We start from the raw sequence: 21,274 nt of genomic DNA, 5'->3' as shown, positions 1-21,274 counted from the left end.
AGGCATCCTCAGAGGTTGTGAGGTCTGTTGGAAATTAGACAAGTGAGGTTTATATATCTGTAGAATGTCCAGGGTGGCAGAAAGAACTCTGTTTGGGGCAAGTATGGATGTTGCAAATGGCCACCTTGGTTAGCATTCCCCCAGGCAGGAAGCAGCCAGGCTTTAAAGCTGCAAGGCCATTCAATGCTAATCCAGGTGGCCAATTGCAACACTTGCTGCATGGTATAGGGTAGACTCTTGCAGAGCTGAGAGGATCCCTCGTGTCTTTTGCTGAATGTAGCATTTGTTGGATTTTCTTAGTGGATCTGTAGATAGATTGTAGGTTGTGTTTCTTCATCAGCTTCCCTTTGCGGTCAGTGGTTCCCTTGATGGTTCTCTTGTCCTCAAACAGATAAGAGTTCTTTCTCCCACCCTGGACATTCCAGAGATATATAAACCTCACTTGCCTAGATTCCAACAGAACTCACAACCTCTGAGGATGCTTGTCATAGATGTGGGTGAAATGTCAGGAGAGAATGCTTCTGGAACATGGCCATACAGCCCAGAAAACTCACAGCAACCCAGTGATTCTGTCCATGAAAGCCTTGAACAACACATCTTCTCTTTGCTGTCTTCACATTCCCTTGGTCACTCTACACATGTGCCTTCAAGTCACTTGTTGACTTATGACAACTCCAGGAAATTCACAGTTTTCTTAGCTAAGGACTACTTTGAGGTGGCTTTGCCAGTTCCTTCCTTTGAACCTGTGTCTATACTCTATTTCTAAATGCCGAAATTATGTTTTAAGTTGCTACAATGCTAGAAATTTGGGGAAAGCAAGAAATCTTTGTGCTGGGGAAGGCTGAATCTGATGGGGTAAAATATCCAGATTTTGCCGCATCCTCATCTATCCACCTTGGCAGGACCTTCGGTGTAACCATGAAAACACAGCAAAGAGGAAGACTAAAACCAGCCCAGGTAAAAATAATGATAAGATGCTATTGTAAGACACAATTCTATCTATCTCACAATAGTATCAATAACTTTCCTTCAGAGTGATAAAAGGCAGGGAATGACTGCCACTGACTTCAGCGAAGGAAGGAAAACCCACAATGCACTGACAGAAGGAGCAAAACTATCAAGAAAGAAAGTAAACACAGTCCTCTTAAGGCTCTTCTTAGTGCAAATTTACCCCAAAAGAGTGGCAACAAACTCATAGGGAAGTGGCATCTCAAAATTAGACTCACTCCAAGCAAAAATTAGAGCCTGGGATGGTGGAACTTCTTCTTTGGACTACAACTCCTAGCATTTTGTGGATTCTGGGAGTTCTAGTCCAAAACAGGTAAGTTTTTTTTCCAAGCCCAGCCAGGAGCCATGTAATAATAATAATGATCTTTTCCATGTTCATCCTCAAGAAGCCAGAAATTCTTGCAGCGACCATCAAACCCCATCCTAGATCTTCACAGGTAACGCTCCACCTACCTAAAGGAGGGCAGGATGCTGTCATAGTAGCACCAGGTGGCCGTCAGGTAAGCCCGGCTGATGTCAGTCGAGTAAAGGCGCCAAGCGGCCTGTAGCAATTGGGATCGAGGAGAGGAAGAGAAAAAGAAAGGACCTCCATCATAGGATTCAGTCATCTCTTTATTGTACTATTTACTCAAATCTAATGCTCACCTTTTTAGTTAAATCCCCTTTCCAAAATTAGAGTGCATATTAGATTTGCATGATACAGTAATCTTAGTGCCGAAGCAAAGGAAAACAGTAATCTGCTTCAGAAACTGCAATTGAAGATCCTCTTAGAGTAGTGTTTCTCAACCTTCCTAATGCTGCGACCCCTTCATACAGTTCCTCATGTTGTGGTGACCCCAACCATAACATTGTTTTTGTTGCTACTTCACAACTGTAATTTTGCTACTGTTATGAATCGTCATGTAAATATCTGATACGCAGAATGTATTTTCATTCACTGGATCAAATTTGGCACATATACTCGATACACCCAAATTTTTATACTGGTGGGGTTGGGGGGGATTGATTTTGTCATTTGGGGATTGTAGTTGTTGGGATTTATAGTTCACCTACAATCAAAGTGTGTTCTGAACTCCATCAACAATGGAATTGAACGAAGCTTGGCACACAGACCTCCCATGACCAACAGAAAATATTGGAAGCGTTTGGTGAGCAATGACCTCAAGTTTGGGAGTTGTAGTTCACCTACCTCCAGAGAGCACTGTGGACTCAAGCAATGATAGATCTGGACCAAACTTGGCATGGATACTCAATATGCCCAAATGTGAAGACTGTTGGAGTTTGAGAAAAATAGACTTTGACATTTGGGAGTTGTGATTACTGGGATTTATAGTTCACCTACAATGAAAGAGCCCTCTAAACCCAGCTCACAATGGATCAGCACCAAACTTGTAACACTACCTACATGGCCAACATGTAAGTAGTGTTACAAGTGTTACAAGTACTGGTGGGGTTGGGGGGCTGTTTTTTTAATTCTTGGAGATGTAGTTCACCAATATCAAAAAGGAAAAGATGGACAGGTGGAGAGATCTTCAGCCTTCTCTGTCAAAAGGGTTCCTAAGAGTATCAGAAATATTTGTTTTCCAATGGTCTTTGGCGACCCCTCTGAAATTCCCTCATGACCCCCTCAGGGGTCCCGACCCCCAGGTTGAGAAACACTGTCTTAGAGAGACCTCATCTCTAATTTAATGGTCCTGGCTCAATGCTATGCAATCCTGGAATTTATAGTTTGGTGAGGCTTCTTTTGCAACATGCCACAGTCAAATGAATTATAAAATAATAATATTAATAACATACAATTAAATAAAAAATAAATAGCATTATTGACATTAATCCTAAAAATAAAAGTTTAAATAATGCACCAGTAAGGCCTTTTCGCAAACCACCATGAGATTTGGGGGGGGGGGGGCTGAAGCCCCTCGAGCCCCCCCCCCCCCCCGGGCTACATGCCTGCCCTATGAGGAGCTAAACCAGGAAACCTCAGCACGAGGGTCTTCCTCCAGGGGCAAACCAAGAATGGGCAACTTGAAAGTCCCTGAACAGACTCGGAAGTAGAGTGGGCAGATCAAAAGACAACCCGGCAAAATGGCACTATCTGAAAGAATCCCACACCTTGTGTGAGTGTGGAGCAGAACAGACAACTCCACATCTGTATGCTTGTCCACTATGCCCTGCCTCATGTATGGAGGAAGAATTCTTGGAGGCTGCAGACAATGCCATTGCTGTTGTCCGTTTTTGGTCAAAAGATATTTAGCCACCTGCACCTAGAACCCGATTCAAACAGACAGATACAATGGTTAAATATGGAAGGTTTAACCAAGTTCCATATAATGAACGTTTCTGTATCTGTGGGGCGACAGAGGTAGAGGATATTACACATGTACTGTTTAATTGTATTTTGTACAACAAAGAGAGAAATCAATACCTCGGACCATTCATCATACAGAAGACTCACTGGGATCCCTATATCAAAACTACATTCTTAATGGCTGGGCCAGAATGCTAAGATAACACACCAAACAGCCCTTTTCCTTTATAAAGCAACGCAGCTGAGAACTGCGTATCTGGAGACGATTGGGGTAAACTGTAGGACCAAGGCAGAATAGAGGGGTAGCATGACTTCCCTGAACCCCTCTTCACAATGTCTGGGAAAACCTCACATACATATTGACAGCACTCCTGACGGGGCCACAGATTGAGCATGGGACATTTTGCACAAAGGACACATTCATCCACACAAGAGCTCTTCCTTTCCCAATCAAGGGGTGCTTTCCTGCCCTTTTACCCCAAAGAGACATGGTCCATTGGAGGCAGCCATCGAAAAATGGCCGAAATCTGTAAGTTTGCTTATTATATTTGGGGCAGGAATCTAATGTTCATTCTCCTGTGCGTTCTGCTCCCATCTGTGACCTCCTTTCTCAGCACAATCCTCCCCTCTCCTGCATGGACACAAATACCAATCCTCCTTGTTCGGTGAATTCTTCTTAGCCTTTTGTGATAAAGTTGGGCATATCAGCCGTGCGTCTAGATGGGTTGTCTCCCTTTGTAGCCCAAAAGGTGCCACTTTGAGCCGTTCTTATCTCTCCGGTTCAGAGGGATCCCTTGACAAGTGGGACACACTCTCACCCCATTCTGTCCCCCTTCTGCTATCTCTGCCTGGCAGCTGAGGGCAGCTAAATGCAGCTTTTGCTGTTCCTCTCTCCTGGGCTGAAAGGACAGTGTGAGAAACAAGCAAAACAAAAGATGCCGTTCCTTGTTTTTCCGCTCACAATGCAATCACCCGGGGGCTATTTTGCCCTCTTCTTGCCAGCGGGCAAGGTCTCTTAGTCCTCTATTACTGAAAGCACTGGTCAATTTACAAAGGCTTGTTTCTCTAATACATCTTTTCTCAACCTGGGGGGTAGGACCCCTGGGTGGGTCGTGAAGGAGGTGTCAGAGGGGTCAACAAAGACCATCAGAAAACACAGTATTTTCTGTTGGTCATGGGTGTTCTGTGTGGGAAGTTTGGCCCAATTCTCTCGTTGGTGGGGTTCAGAATGCTCTTTGGTTGTAGGTGAACTATAAATCCCAGCAACTACAATTCCCAAATGTCAAGGTCTATTTTCTCCAAACTCAACCAATGTTCACATTTGGGCACATTCAGTATTTGTGCCAAGTTTGGTCCAGATCCATCATTGTTTGAGTCCACATTGCTCTCTGGATGTAGGTGAACTACAACTCCAAAACTCAAGGTCAATGCCCACCAAACCCTTCCAATATTTTGTGTTGGTCATGGGAACTCTATGTGCCAAGTTTGGTTCAATTCCATCGTTGGTGGAGTTCAGAATGCTCTTTGATTGTAGGTGAACTATAAAACCCAGCAACTACAACTTCCAAATGTCAAGGTTGATTTTCCCCAAACTCCACCAGTGTACACATTTGGGCATATTGAGGATTCATGCCAGGTTTAGTCCAAATCCATCATTGTTTGAGTCCACAGTGCTCTCTGGATGTAGGTGAACTACAACTCCAAAACTCAAGGTCAATGCCCACCAAACCCTTCCAATATTTTGTGTTGGTCATGGGAACTCTATGTGCCAAGTTTGGTTCAATTCCATCTTTGGTGGAGTTCAGAATGCTTTTTGATTGTAGGTGAACTATAAATCCCAGCAACTACAACTCCCAAATGTCAAGGTTGATTTTCCCCAAACTTCACCAGTGTTTACATTTGGGCATATTGAGGATTCATGCCGGGTTTCATCCAAATCCATCATTGTTTGAGTCCACAGTCCTCTCTGGATGTAGGTGAACTACAACTCCAAAACTCAAGGTCAATGCCCACCAAACCCTTCCAATATTTTCTTTTGGTTATGGGAATTCTATGTGCCAAGTTTGGTTCATATGCATCATTGATGGAGTTTGGAATGCTCTTTGATTGTAGGTGAACTATAAATCCCAGCAACTTGATATAATGCAATTTCTTTCGTATGGCCCCTGGTAAAGCTCTGATCAATCTCGATGTCAACAGAAGAGTGAATCCACCCTTGGTTTGAAGACCAAAGTTTAGAGGAGCTCTTGAAGGAGCAGATACCCTTTTGTGTTCAGTACTTTGGACAGTACCCTTTAAGTCTTGTTTGAATACTATTTCCCCCAAAATACAGAAAGTACTCACTGTTGAAGGTTAAGACATAGTTCAGATTTTATGCCAGAATTTCCACTCACTTGGATCAAGTTGGCTGCCGGTGTCCTTCGCTTCTCAAAATGCTTTTGCCGGTGTTGCTCTTGGACCTTGAGGGCAAACCCGGAGCCTAGAATCCCCTGAAGGAGACAAATAAATCAGAAGGTATTTATATATTTATATGGAAATATATTTGAACACTCCCATACACACCCACTTTTACTTAAACCCATACAAAGGAATGGGAATCTTTGTATCCATTCAGTCATTTGGACAGAGTCAGCCCTCCACATTTGCTGGAGTTAAGGCAGGCATGGCAAACTGTCTAACTTGGTGGGTCAGAGCAGGGTGGGCAGACCTCCCTGTCCTTTTCTCCTCTTCCTTTTCTCTTTTGGAGGCAGAAAGTGAAGGAAAGACAGGAAACGTTTGGATCCCGAAAGGATTAGCCTTGGTCAGGATGAAATGGTGGTTGGGAGAGAAAAAGTGTACTCACGAGACCCTGTATTGTCTACTCCTGATATAGAATCCTTCAGAGAAGGAGACTCCACCACACTCCGAGGCAGTCTATGCCACTCTCCAGGAAGTTCTTCCTAATCTTTTCAGTCGAATCTCTTTCCCTGCCATTTGTACCCATTGCTCCCTTGTGCCCTGGTCTCTAGAGCAGCAGAAAGTCAGTTTCCCCCCTCCCTACTTCTCTTCAATGGGACACCCTTTGAAATCTCAAAACATGGTTCTCATGTTCCCTCTCTACTTTCTCTTCTCCCTCCTAAACATCCCTCAGGAGGAAAGGAGGAAAGAAAAAGAGGAGGGAGGGAGGGAGGGAGGGAGGGAGGGAGGGAGGGAGGGAGGGAGGAAGGAAGGAAGGAAGGAAGGAAGGAAGGAAGGAAGGAAGGAAGGAAGGAAGGAAGGAAGGAAGGAAGGAAGGAAGGACAAAAGGGTGGAAGGATGGAAGGAGAAAGAGGGAGCTAAGAAGGAAGGGAAGGATGGAAGGAGGAAGGAAAGAGAGAAAGAAGGAAGGATAGGATGGTATTGGGGGGGCGGGCTGAGAAAAGAGCCCAAGGGGCTGCATGGTCCCTGGGTTTGCCCATACTTGGGTTAATGGCACAGGAGCCCCATGAAACTGAAGATCATAAATAAAGAAATTGCTATATTTTACCCAAGAGAACCCCTCTCTGGAGTTTCCAGTTCAGAGTTCTAGGGTTTCCAGCCCAGTTTTTTGCATCAGTTTTATTTAGCATAAACCACACAAATCTCTATTAAAAAAACAAACAAACAAGACACATCTAACCCTTTAATCTTAACCTACATTTATAGTAGTTCTATGTTGACCCAATACTAATTATGGAGAAGATCTAAGTTGATATTCCCTTCCAGACTTATCTACCTTACAGGACTGATGTAAGAATATAAATGGGAAAGAGAAGAGCCATGCATGTTGCCTTGAAGGAAATGTGAGTATTATAGACATTTATAAAATAAATAACTAACTAAAGCATTTCCAGGTGCTCATGGGATCTGGGGCAGAGGAATATGACCCATTGGCAACTGGTGGCTTCCATTCCAGTGAGGATGAATCCACTGTAAGGAAGGTATTCAAGGCAATTGACTCTTACCTGCAGCAATTATTATTATTAGTATTAGTATTATTATTACCCCACTTAATCTCCACAGCATCTTGGATAGCCCCTTAAAAATTCACACTAAAACCCAAAATGGATTCAATGACTCACGGACATGGAAACCTCCAGTTGCCACCAATTTCCGCTTCCTCCCCTCGGCAACCCTGAGCTGCCATTCGGTTTCCCATTCCCCACTTACAGCCGGTAGAGCAAAGAAGGAGATGCCCAGCAAGGCAAAGCAGGCTGCCAGCACCCGGCCCAGCCAAGTGTGAGGGGTCTTGTCCCCGTAGCCGATGGTGGTGAGCGTGATCTGAAAGCAGCAAAGGGAGAGGTCACGGTGATGCACTTCCTGGCAAACGTCCATTTCATAGCTCTCTTCAAACACCAATTGCTTCATACTGGCTAGAATCCTGTTGGTTACATTTTTGTTGCTTCCTGTATGTCTTGTTTGGATGCAGTGCGAGTGATATTTGCTATCACCAACAGGATCCCAGCATGTGTCTGGTTCTGTGTATGTCTCGTTTACATGGATCACAACAGATATATGATTTATTATGCAGGCCATCAATAGGATTCTAGCATATGTCCTGTTTTGTATGTGTCTTGTTTAGATAGGACACAAGGGATATTTACGATGCAGGTTACCAATAGGATACTAGTTATGTCTTGTTTCATATGTGTCTTGGTTGGATGAAGCACAAAGGATGTTTACTATGCAGGTCGCCATCAGGATTCTAGCATATGTCTTGTTCTCTGTATATCTGGTTTGGCACGAGAGATATTTATTATGCATGTCATTTACATGATTCTAACAAATTTCTTGTTATGTGTATGTTTTGTTTAGACATACAGGACACAAGAAATATTTACCATGCAAGTTTCCTACAGGATACTAGTTATATCTTGTTTCATGTGTGTCTGGGTTGGATGAAGCACAAGAGATATTTACAATGCAGGTCGCCACCAGGATTCTAATGTATGTCTTCCTTTCTGTATGTCTGGTTTGGATAGGACATGACATGTTTACTACATATGCTGACAACAGGACTCTAGTGAATATCTTGTTTTGTGTATGTCTTATTGGGATAGAGCACAAGGGATATTTACAATGCAGGTCAACAACAGGATTCGAACATATATCATCCTTTATGTCTGGTTTGGATAGGACATGAGATATTTTTACTATGCACGCTGACAACAGGATTCTAGTGAATGTGTTTTTTGTGTATGTCTTGTTGAAAAAGAGCACAGGGGATATTTACTATGCATGTCACCAACAGGATATTAATAATGTTTTGCGTATGTCTTGTTTGGATGAGGCACAAGAGATATTTATAATGCAGCTCATCAACAGGATTCTAGTGAATGTCTTGCTTTCTGTATATTTGGTTAGAATGGGCATGAGAGATATTTACTATTCATGTTACCAAAAGGATCCTAGTTTATGTCTTACTTTGTTCATTTTTTAAGGAGGACACTACTCAGCTGGAAGACACTACTCAGTTGTTCATACCTAAGTAATATCTCCTAGGCTGATGACCCCCAATGCTCTACACTGCCTGCTTATTTATGTATACATAACTAAGTAGGTGGTGTAGAATATCTCCAATCATTTCTAAAATCTAATACATGTTAGTGTTCCTTTGGGGGAGGGTACACCCATTGGGTTGTTGTAGGTTTTTCCGGGCTATGTGGCCATGTTCTGGAGGCAATTTTTCTCCTGACGTTTCGCCTGCATCAATGGCAAGCATCCTCAGAGGTAGTGAGGTCTGTTGGAAGTAGGAAAAAGTGGGTTTATATACATATGTGGAATGACCAGGGTGAGACAAAGGACCTTTGTCTGCTGGGGCTAGGTGTGAATGTTTCAGCTGATCACCTTGATTAGCATTCAATGGCTTGGAAGTGTCTGGGGGGAATCTTTTGTTGAGAGTGATTTTATGTGCCTGTTTGTTTCCCCTCTGTTGTTTTGCTATTGTAATTTTAGAGGTTTTTTTAATACTGGTAACCAGATTTTGTTCATTTTCATGGTTTCTTCCTTTCTGTTGAAATTGTCCACATGCTTGTGGATTTCAATGGCTTCTCTGTGTAGTCTGACATGGTGGTTGTGAGAGTGGTCCAGCACTTCTGTGTTCTCAAATAATATGCTGTGTCCAGGTTGGTTCATCAAAAATTGCCTCCAGAACATGACCACATAGCCCGGAAAAACCTACAACAACCCAGTGATTCCGGCCATGAAAGCCTTCGACGGTACACCCATGACTTAACATTAGTACATTAGAAGTCAGCTCTCCACTTTTCCTGGAGATGTCCACAAAAGTGAAAAAAAAAACCATGAATTTTTGAAAAATGCTATTCATAAATATGTGAACAAGCAAACCCACAGAAGTCAAACCAACAAATGTGAAGAGTTGACATTACTACTTTATTGATTCCAGACTCTATTATGAGACTCATAATAGAATCTCAATCAATTGCTTATCACACCAGAATGGTAAGAATACTGCTATTGGTTTTTGTTCCATGAGTACTCCAAAACGTAACTGGACACAGAAAACACTTTGGCTTTCACCACATTCAGGCATGTAGTCGGGGGGGGGGGGGGGCTTGGGGGGCTTCACCCCCCCCACCCGAAATTCTCATGGTGGTTCGCGAAAAGGCCTTACTGGTGCATTATTTTAACTGTTATGTTTATTCATATCATGATCTGATCACCATACGCAATATATCCCATATGCATGGGGGTATTGGGGTAACGATACAAAAGGTTTGCTAGGGTAGACCCTCTTTCACTCAGACTCAGCCCCCCCCCCCCCCAAAATCGAAATCCTGGCTACGGGCCTGACCACGTTATTTCCAAGATCTGAGCCAAGCCAAATCAAAACAGTGCTCAACTTACAGTACCCCACCAGAGCGAATCTGCGTAAGTGAGGAAATCTTTGTTGGAATCTTTCTCAGCCAGGTAGACCAGAAAGGAAGCAAAGATGAGGACCAGGAACCCAATGTACCAGGCTGTGATCAGCTCCTGCCAGCAAAACACAGCAAAATGTGAGCAAGTGCAACCAGGAGTCATCAAACTGATAATAGTCATTGCTGAAATGTCAGCTCCTTCTGCACTACACAATGATAGCACTATGGTACCATTTTAACTGTCATGGCTACATCCTATGGAAGTCTCTAGTATGTAGTTTGGGTAGGCATGAAAACTCTCTGGTCAAGAATTCTACCCATTCCTCCTTAAATCTTAGGATTCCATCGGATCTTGCCATGTCAGGTAATATGGAATCGTAGTGCTATACAACATGATCCCTGTATTAATTGATCGGTCTCCTGAATCCAACAATATATGCCTTCTCTAGCAATGATCTAGGTCTTCAACTTCCCCCAGAAGGAAAAATGGACCATCTAGGCATTTCCTAGTTCCTCTGAGTGATTATATGATATGCTTCCTCAGAAGTTGCAATGCAATGGAATAGCTGTCTCTGTGTAAAAGGTAAATAAAGGTAAAGGTTTCCCATTGACATTAAGTCTAGTTATGTCCAACTCTGGGGGGTGGTGCTCATTTCCATTTCTAAGCCAAAGAGCCGGCATTTTCCGTAGACACTTTCAAGTTCATGTGGCCAGCATGACTGCATGGAGTGCCTTTACCTTCCTGCCAAAGCGATACCTATTGATCTACTCACATTTGCATGTTTTCAAATTGCTAGGTTGGCAGAAGCTGGGGCTAACAATGGGCATTCACCCCATCCCATGGATTTGAACCACCAACCTTCTGGTCAGCAAGTTCAGCTGCTCAGCGGTTTAACCCAAAGGACTCCAAAGCTTGGCTGTTTCCTGCCTGGGGAAAACCTTCCAACAAAGGATTTCCCCAGGCAGGAAGCAGCCAGGCTTTGAAGCTGCAAAGCCATTAAATGCTAATCAAGGTGACCAATTGCAACCTGCTGTGCCATCACAACTTATTCCACATTATTTCCAACTCTTGGGATTCCTTGGGTCCCCAGTATCTTTTCCTTCCCTTGTCTTTTGCCCACTTACCTTGCTGTGAGCATAGACCACTGAACCCAAAAGCTTCCAGGTGCCACCGCGACGGTCCATGCGCACCATGCGTAGGATCTGGAGGAAGCGCATGCTGCGCAATGCTGAAGTAGCAAAGATGTTGCCCTGAGTGCCAGCGGCAATGACAGCGAGGGACGCAACAAAGACAATGAAATCTGGAGCAGAAGAAGACCAGCAAGAGAATGATTAAAAACATTATTCTTTTTTTAAAAAAAACATTATGCGCTTCCTCACATGTCAGAAGTAAATTTTTGCAAGTTCCTTTTGGGATGATGAGAACTCCCAGCATCCCCAGCTGATATGATAATTTGGATAACATTATGTAACACAATTTTTGTTCCTGGGTTATAAATGTCATTACCTAGTTGGTTCTAACATAAAAACATGGAAAAAGTTTATTAAACTGCAATAACTTTGTTTTTGTGAGAGGGACATCCTGCAGCACATTTTGCTCTAGTTTTTCAATGAGTATCTCATCATAGAGTCTCAAGCAATTCAACATAGTTTGTATCAGACACAAAAACTACGTTTCTGGAGTAGAACAAAGACTTTCAAAGTAAATGCTGCACAATTAAACACGAAATATCACTTTCAAACCAGGAACAGATTTTTTTTTCAAATTTCGTTACATAGTGTAAGAAGGAGTGTAGTATAAAATATGGTCAAAAATAGGAAAATAAAGAATTATCTTCAAAAGAAAACTGAATTATAAAAGTTTTAGAACTGGCAGAACTAGACAAGTCATCTTATTTGATATAGGAGAAGTTAATTAGTCATTTCTTCAAAAGAATGGAGACCATTTATATCACTTTATTTAAAAAGTATGGACAAATCCTGGCCCAGGGACCAGATGCGGCCCCTTGGGCTCTTTTCTCAGGCCCTCCTCTCTCTCTTACCATCCTATTCTTCCTTCTGTCTTTCCTTCCTCCTCCTCTCCCACCTGTTTGTCCTTCCTTCCTTCCTCTCTTTCTCCCTCCCTCCTTCCTTCCCTTACACCCTTTTGTCCTGCCTTCCTCCCCTCTCTCACTCTTTCTCCTTTCTTCCCTTTTGTCTTTCCTGCCTTTTCTCTTCCCTCCCTCTCTCCCTTCCTTCCCTCCCTCTTTCTGCCTCCCTCCATTCCCTTATACTCTTTCGTCCTTCTTCCTTCTATCTTTCCTTCCTCCTCCCCTTCCATCCATCCATTCATCCCTTTTTGTCTTTCCTTCCTTCTCTCTTACCTTCCTCTTTACCTCCCTTCACCCCTTTCCCCTTCCTTCCTTTTCCCTTTCACCCTTTCATCCTTCCTTCCCTTTCTCCCTCTTTCTCCTTCCTTCCTTCCCTTTTCTTTCCTTCCTTCTCTTTCCTTTTTTCCTTCTCTTCCTCCCTTTCTTTCTTCACATTCTCCCTTTCTTCCTTCACTTTCTCATTCCTCCTACCCTTTCATCCTCCCTTTCTCCCTTTTGTCTTTCCTTCTCTCTTTCCTTTATCCTTCCCTTTCTTCCTTCCATCCTTCTTTCTCCCTTTCATCCTTCTCTTTTTCTTTTCTTCTTCCCTTTTATCCTTCCTTCCTTCCCTTTTGTCTTTCCTTCTCTCTTTCCTGTATCCTTCCCTCCCTCCTTCCATCCTTCTTTCTCCCTTTCATCCTACTCTTTTTACCTCCTTCCCTTTTATCCTTCCTTCCCTTTTGTCTTTCCTTCTCTCTTTCCTTTATCCTTCCCTCCCTCCCTTCCTACTCTTCCTTTCATTCTTCTCTTTTTTCTTTTCTCCTTCCCTTTCATCTTTCCTTTCTTCCCTTTTGTCTTTCCCTTCCTCCTTACTTCCTTCTCTTCCTCACTTTCTTCCTTCTCTTTCTTATTCCTCCCTCCCTTTCATCCTTCCTTTCCTCCCTCCTTCTCTCTCTCCCTCTTTCTCCTTCCATCCTTCCCTTTCTCCTTTTTAACCTTCCTTCTCTTTCCTTCCTCTTTTCCTTCTTTCTTTCCTTTCCATCATCGGGCAACCAGTCCTCCTAGCAGGGAGTGCTAGCATGCGGTCCTCAAGTTAGAAAGTTTGCCCATTACTGCTATATAAAGTAAAAAAGAAAATGTAAAAATGCTTGCAGATTTTGATAATTAAGTGTCTCACAACACAAGGAGTTACCACCTCTCAAAAATTATGATTTTATCATTTGGGAGTTGTAGTTGCTGGGATTTATAGTCCACCTACAATCAAAGAGCATTCTGAACTCCATCAACGATAGAATTGAACCAAACTTGGCACACAGAACTCCCATGACCAACAGAAAATACTGGAAGGGTTTGGTGGGCATTGACCTTGAGTTTTGGAATTCTAGTTCACCTACATCTAGAAAGTACTGTGGACTCAAACAATGATGGATCTGGACCAAACTTGGCACAAGCACTCAAATGTGAACACAGATGGAGTTTGGGGAAAATAGACCTTGACATGTAGTCACTGGGATTCACAGTTCACCTACAATCAAAGAGCATTCTGAACTCCATGAACGACAGAATCGGGGCAAACTTCCCACACAGAATCCCCATGACCATCAGAAAATACTTAAGACCATCCAATCCAACTCCCTTCAGCAGGGCAAGAAAACATAATCAAAGTCCTCCTGACAAAGAGCAATCCAGCCATAGGTACAGATAGATAGATAGATAGATAGATAGATAGATAGATAGATAGATAGGGAGTTGTAGTTGCTGGGATTTATTGTCCAGCTACAATCAAATAGCATGATAGAATTGAATCAACCGGGGCATACAGGACTCCCATGACCAACAGAAAACACTAGAAGGGTTTGGTGAGCATTGACCTTGAGTTTGGGAGTTGTAGTTCCCCTACATCCAGAGACTACTATGGACTCAAACAATGATGGATCTGGACCAAACTTGGCACGGATATTCCATATGCCCAAATATGAACACATTTCCCCCCGAACACAGATGGAGTTCGGGGGAAATAGACATTTGGGAGTTATAGTTACTGGGATTTATAGTTCACCTACAATCAAAGAGTGTTCTGAACCCCATCAACAACAGAATTGGGCCAAACTTCCCACACAGAACCCCCATGACCAACAGAAAATACTTAAGGCCATCCAATCCAACTCCCTTCATCAGGGCAAGAAAACGTAACCAAAGCCCTCCTGACAAAGAGCCATCCAGCCGTAGATATAGAGAGATAGATATATATGATTCACACACAGACAAATATAGTATCATAGATTTGAAAGGGACCCCTAATGAAGGACAATGATATGTTGCACGTTCCAGAGTAGGCAAACCAGGCACTCTCTACATCAACACTGACAAAGAAACAGCAAGAAATACTGTTTACCCACAAGCATAAAGAAATTACATATATTAGAAACCAACACTTTCTAATTACTTTATTTTCCAGATCAACAATCTGGAAAGTGGAGTGGAGTGCCTCAGGGTTCCGTCCTGGGCCCGGTCCTGTTCAACATCTTTATTAATGACTTAGATGAAGGGCTAGAAGGCATGATCATCAAGTTTGCAGACGATATCAAATTGGGAGGGATAGCCAATAGTCCAGAGGACAGGAGCAGAATTCAAAACGATCTTGACAGATTAGAGAGATGGGCCAAAACTAACAAAATGAAGTTCAACAGTGACAAATGCAAGATACTCCACTTTGGCAGAAAAAATGAAATGCAAAGATACAGAATGGGGGACGCCTGGCTCGAGAGCAGTACGTGTGAAAAAGATCTTGGAGTCCTCGTGGACAAGTTAAACATGAGCCAACAATGTGACGTGGCGGCAAAAAAAGCCAATGGGATTTTGGCCTGCATCAACAGGAGCATAGTGTCTAGATCTAGGGAAGTAATGCTACCCCTCTATTCTGCTTTGGTTAGACCACATCTGGAATATTGTGTCCAATTCTGGGCACCACAGTTCAAGAGAGATATTGACAAGCTGGAATGTGTCCAGAGGAGGGCGACTAAAATGATCAAGGGTCTGGAGAACAAGCCCTATGAGGAGCGGCTTAGGGAACTGGGCATGTTTAGCCTGAAGAAGAGAAGGCTGAGAGGAGATATGATAGCCATGTATAAATATGTGAGAGGAAGCCACAGGGAGGAGGGAGCAAGCTTGTTTTCTGCTTCCCTGGAGACTAGGACGCGGAACAATGGCTTCAAACTACAAGAGAGGAGATTCCATCTGAACATGAGGAAGAACTTCCTGACTGTGAGAGCCGTTCAGCAGTGGAACTCTCTCTGCTCCGGAGTGTGTTGGAGGCTCCTTCTTTGGAAGCTTTTAAACAGAGGCTGGATGGCCATCTGTCAGGGGTGATTTGAATGCAATATTCCTGCTTCTTGGCAGGGGGTTGGACTGGATGGCCCATGAGGTCTCTTCCAACTCTTTGATTCTATGATTCTATGATTCTATGACTGGGCCACAGCAACGCGTGGCAGGGGACAGCTAGTATGTTTATTAAAAACCAAAGCATACAAACATTCTAATAAAATTATCCTCGGGGCTTATTTAAAATATATAGTTAAAGCTAATAAAGCCATTTAAAAGCCTTGTATGTCTCCGAGGTGGGAAGTCCATATTCACTTTTTACAGTATGGTTATTGTTCTTAATTGGGGAAGTTAGTTTTAATGGATGCATCGGTGGTACAAATGACTTACTGGAAAATTACTGACTTTACAAATTGTGTAATGACGATCATATTGAAAAAAAAAATAGATATGTAGGTGGGGTTTTTTTTCCAAAGGAAGAAAATTTCCAAAGCTCTGTGTCAGAGGGATATAACCTACAAGTCAGCCTCCTTGTTTTGCATGAAAGCCTTCCGGCAAACTTGCTTTTTTGGCAAATACTGATGCCAGGGCAGATTTTGGCTGTTTTGTACAGGTTTGCACAAAAGTTGTGCCCAGAGACCAAAGTGGCATCTCCTCAATGACAGGAGGGAGACAAATAAAGAGCCATTAAAAAAAAAACAAAGGAGAAGAAAGAAATTGTCCAGGATGCAATACAACGGCACAGAGAGGAAGATGGAAAGAGGGGTGAACGCTCCCCATGAAGACAAAACAACAAAGATGCAGCTTTGGGGAGGAGAGTGAATGAGGACACCGCTATCCCATAATAATTCTGCCTTTTTCCATGATTTTTCCCCCAAATTCCCCAAATTTCACACATTGCAGAGAGTGAGGACGCATTTACACTGTGGATTTAATGTGATTATGAAGGAGGCTTCAAGGGTCTTTGAGTAAAATTATGCAAGGGGCTTTGAATGAAATTAACAGCAACATAGCCTTTCTCTGTAGAAAAATAGCAATACGGAAGAAAATATTTTTAAGTACAAAAAGGTACTTTCTTACACAGGATGCGTTGTGGTTAACTTCAAAGGTTGTAGTAAAGTGCAGAGTATGCATGTACAAGAAGGTACTTTCCATCAAAAGGTCAAGGGGGAGGGGCTGGAAAGAGAGTACTTTCCATGAAAAGAAAATGTTCTCTTTTGTTAAAGGTTAAAATTGTTGATGTCAGGCAGTGGTACTTTCCCTTTTTGTTTGCACTGGGCTATAAAGATATGCAGATTTCAAGGGAAGAGGACGGCAGTCACTTTGAAGGATAGCATCTGCGCATGCTACCCGGCTGTCCGTCTTCTTCATGAAGAAATTAAAATAAACCTTGGGTTTTTTTAAATCTCTTTTGGAACTGTCTCCTTCCTTATGTGTTCCCGTGACTGCATGGACCTAAGAAGACCCAATTTAGGGTCTCTAACAATTAGACTCCACTTTAGCTGCCACGGTTCAATGCAATGGAATCCTGGGAGTTGTAGTTTTTTCAAGGTCTTGAGCCCTTTCTGCCCAAGAATGCTGGTGCTTCACCCGACTGTATCTCCCAGGATTCCATGGCAATTAAAGTGGGGTCAAACTGAATTAATTCTACAATGTAGATACAAAAGAGATGAGTCCCCATCTACACTGATATATACCAGTAATCCAGTTTCTGAATCCAGATGATCTGCTTTAAACTGGATGATATGGTAGTGTAGATACATATAATCTAGTTCAGTGGTTCTCAACTTTCCTAATGCCGTGACCCCTTAATACAGTTCCTTATGTTGTGGTGACCCCCAACCATAACATTTTCTTTGCTACTTCACAACTGTAATTTTACTACTGTTATGAATCATCTTGTAAATATCCGATATGTAGGGTGTATTTTCATTCATTTGCAACAAATACTCGCTATACCCAAATTTGGATATTGATGGGGTTGAGGGGAGGATTGATTTTGCCATTTGAGAGTTGTAGTTGCTGGGATTTCTAGTTCACCTATAATCATTCTGAACTCCAACAAGGATGGAACTGAACCATACTTGGGACACAGAGCTCCCATGACCAACAGAAAATACTAGAAGGGTTTGGTGGGCATTGACCTTGGGTTTTGGAATTGTAGTTCACCTACATGCAGAGAGCACAGATGCATCTGGACCAAACTTGGCACGAATACTCAATGGGTCTGAATGTGGACACTGGTGGGGTTTGGGGAAGATAGACCTTGACATTTGGGAGTTAACGTTGCTGGGATTTATAGTTCACCTAAAATCAAAGAGCATTTTGAACTCCACCAATGACAGAATTGGGCCAAACCTCCCACACGGAACCCCCACAGCCATCATAAAATACTGTGTTTTCTAATTGGCTTTGGTGACCCCTCTGACACCCCCTCGTGACACCCCCCCCCCCGACCCCCAGGTTGAGAAACACTGATCTAGTTCAAAGCAAAAAATCTGAGATCCAAGACTGGATTATATGGTAGTATAGATCCAGACCAATTCAAGCTAAACTCCTTTCCTCTCTTGGAATGCTCCTTACTTTCAAGCTTTAGGAAGAGCAGCTAAAGAATACTTTCTATATAGGCAGAAAAACTACACAGCATATTATTTGAGAACAATGAAATGCTGGACCACTGTCACAACCACCATGTCAGACTACACAGAGAAGCCATTGAAATCCACAAGCATGTGGACAATTTCAACAGAAAGGAAGAGACCATGAAAATGAACAAAATCTGGATACCAGTATTTAAAAAAACTCAAAAATTACAACAGCAAAACAACAGAGAGTAAACAATCAGGCACATCAAATCACTCTCAACAAAAGATCCCCCCAGGCACTTCCAAGCCATTAAATGCTAATCAAGGAGGTCAGTTGAAACATTCACACCTAGCTCCAGCAGACAAAAGTCCTTTGTCCCACCCTTGTCATTCCACAGATATATAAACCCATTTTCCTAGTTCCAACAGACCTCACTACCTCTGAGGATGCTTGCCATAGATGCAGGCAAAACGTCAGGAGAAAATGCCTCTAGAACATGGCCATATAGCCGGGAAAAACCTACAACAACCCAGAAAAACTACATTTTTTTCTGCATGAGGGAAAGGACTATTTATAAGCCTATGGAAGGGACAACCAGCAGGTGGCACTCAATGGTTGGAAGAATGTGAATACTCAATAGAAGTTACATATTTGGACTCTCTAAAAGGACTAAAGGAGGGCATCAGCAAAACAAGGACAATTAGGGCTGACATTATTATTATTATTATTATTATTATTATTATTATTATTATTAACATCATCATCAGCCACTACCAGAAGCAACAGAGAGTTTCATCTATGCTGACAATAGTGCCATCACCACTCAAGCAGGGAGCTTTGAAATACTTGTACAGAAGCTCTCCGAAGCTTTAGGTGTTCTTATTGCCTATTACAGGGAAAACCAGCTGATCCCTAATCCATCTAAAATGCAGATGTGTGCTTTTCACCTTAAGAACAGACAAGCATCTTGAGCTCTGAGGCTTACCTGGGAAAGAATCACACTGGAGTATTGCAGCACACCAAAATACCTGGGAGACACTCTGGAAGCACTGCTTGACTATCAAGCAAAAAGTGGATGCAAAAAATAATATCATACGAAGGCTGACTAGCACAACCTGGGGATCACAACCAGATACAGTAACGACATCTGCCCTTGCGCTTTGCTACTCTGCTGCTGAGTACGCATGCCCACATTAAAACAGTGGATGTGGCTCTTAATGAAACATGCTGCATCATCACAGGATGTCTACGCACAACACCGCCAGAGAAATTATACTGTTTAGCTAGTATTGCACCACCTGATACCCATTGGGAAGAAGCAGCCAGTAATGAAAGGACCAAGGCATTGACATCTCCTGCCCATCCACTGTTCGGACATCAGCCAGCGTGTCAACTACTTAAATCAAGAAACAGCTTTGTAAGATCTACAGAGATACTTGCAGGAATACCTCTGCAAGCAAGAGTCCAAAAGTGGCAGGCTAAAACCTGGAACCTAAATAAGTGGATGAGACCACATGAGAAACTACCTCCTGGGCACACAGAAGACTAGGTGACTGCGCTCTGCCACCATGAGATACAGAGAAATGGGGCCACAAAGTGGAGTCCCATGGCATGTGAGTGTGGAAGAGAGCAAACCACAGGCCACTGACTACAATGCAACCTGAGCCCTGCCACATGCACAATGGAGGACCTTCTTACAGCGACACCAGAGGCACTTGAAGTGGCCAGCTTGTGGTCAAAGGAAATTTAGCATAATGCCAAGTTTTTAACTTTGTGGTTTTTTATACATTATGACTATATCCTCAATTTACTTCTGACACAATTAAAATATTATTATTTGAAACTCAACAAAATTAGTACATAGCAAACAAGGTCACTCTGCTGGCTGTGTATTGCCAAATAATGTGTGCAGATCCCAGTAGGGTGACCTTTTGCAGCTGGCAGATGGTAATCGTGTCAGCGCCAATTGTGTTTAAGTGCAGGCCAAGGTCTTTAGGCACTGCACCCAGTGTGCTGATCACCACTGGGACCATCTTTACTGGCTTATGCCAGAGTCTTTGCAGTTCGATCTTTAAATCCTCATATCATGTCAGCTTTTCCAGTTCTTTCTCTTCAATCCTGCAATTTTCTTCTTCATTATCATTATTATTATTATTATTATTATTATTATTATTATTATCACAACAGGATGAGTCCACAGCAGACACTCTGCTGGCTGTTGAATTGGATCACACGTCGGACATTTCCCAAGTGTCTAGGTCTGTGTGATGTATCGGCGAATAATGCATGCAGATCCCAATAAGGTGGCCTTCTGCAACTGGCAGATAGTAATTTTGTCAGTGCCGATTGTGTTTAAGTGCAGGCCAAAGCCTTTAGGCACCGCACCCAATGTGCCGATCACCACCTTGACTGGTTTGTGCCAGAGTCTTTGCAGTTCGATTTTTAAATCCTCATATTGTGTCAGCTTTTCCAGTTGTTTCTCTGCAATCCTGCTGTCACCTGGGATTGCGACATCGACGATCCATTATTATTATTATTATTATTATTATTATTACGTTTAATTATACCCCACTTTTTCTCTCCACAAGGAGTCTCAAAGTAGCTTACATTACAAGCATTTCAATACAATCTGAAATCTACAAATACAGAAACATTAAAAAAGGATTAAAACTTTCAGGTATCCAGAAGTCTTTCATCACTTGGTTATTAAAACTTTTCCCAGAGAAAATCATTGAACAAGTCAGAGTATTTGACAATATATGGAAGGACCAAGAGGAAAATGAGGTCAATGGAGTTAAAATGTACATTATATTACGATCATAACATAAAATGATGTTGCATTGGTATATGACCCCAGAGAAATTGTCCTGATTGTTTCAAGAAGTTTCTTCCGAGAGGAAGACATATATGAATTAATGCAGAATAAAGGCAGTTTGGCTCTGCTTTAGCTTAATGCAGTGTTTCTCAACCTTCCTAATGCCACGACTCCTTAATACAGTTCCTCAGGTTGTGGTGATCCCCAACCATAAAATTATTTTCATTGCTACTTCATAACTGTAATTTTGTTACTGTTATGAATCGTCATGTAAATATCTGATATGCAGGAT

At 42.5% G+C, this 21,274-nt stretch overlaps 1 protein-coding gene across 2 annotated transcripts in view; it reads right to left on the bottom strand.

Annotated features, from left to right (window-relative positions):
- The window catches only part of KCNQ4 (potassium voltage-gated channel subfamily Q member 4), a 129,591-nt gene that overhangs the window by 19,032 nt on the left and 89,285 nt on the right, over window positions 1–21,274 (bottom strand). For both annotated transcript variants that reach the window (XM_060784169.2, XM_060784168.2), the window contains exons 4-8: window positions 11,317–11,492; window positions 10,181–10,306; window positions 7,484–7,594; window positions 5,710–5,805; window positions 1,462–1,550 (exon numbers count right to left, since the gene is read on the bottom strand). In XM_060784169.2, the coding sequence (XP_060640152.2) occupies window positions 1,462–1,550; window positions 5,710–5,805; window positions 7,484–7,594; window positions 10,181–10,306; window positions 11,317–11,492 (598 nt within the window). The remainder of the gene's footprint in view (window positions 1–1,461; window positions 1,551–5,709; window positions 5,806–7,483; window positions 7,595–10,180; window positions 10,307–11,316; window positions 11,493–21,274) is intronic.

Source organism: Anolis sagrei, chromosome X (assembly GCF_037176765.1).
Source record: "Anolis sagrei isolate rAnoSag1 chromosome X, rAnoSag1.mat, whole genome shotgun sequence".
Taxonomy (NCBI): domain Eukaryota; kingdom Metazoa; phylum Chordata; class Lepidosauria; order Squamata; family Dactyloidae; genus Anolis; species Anolis sagrei.
This window is presented reverse-complemented; position numbering and strand designations above follow the sequence as displayed.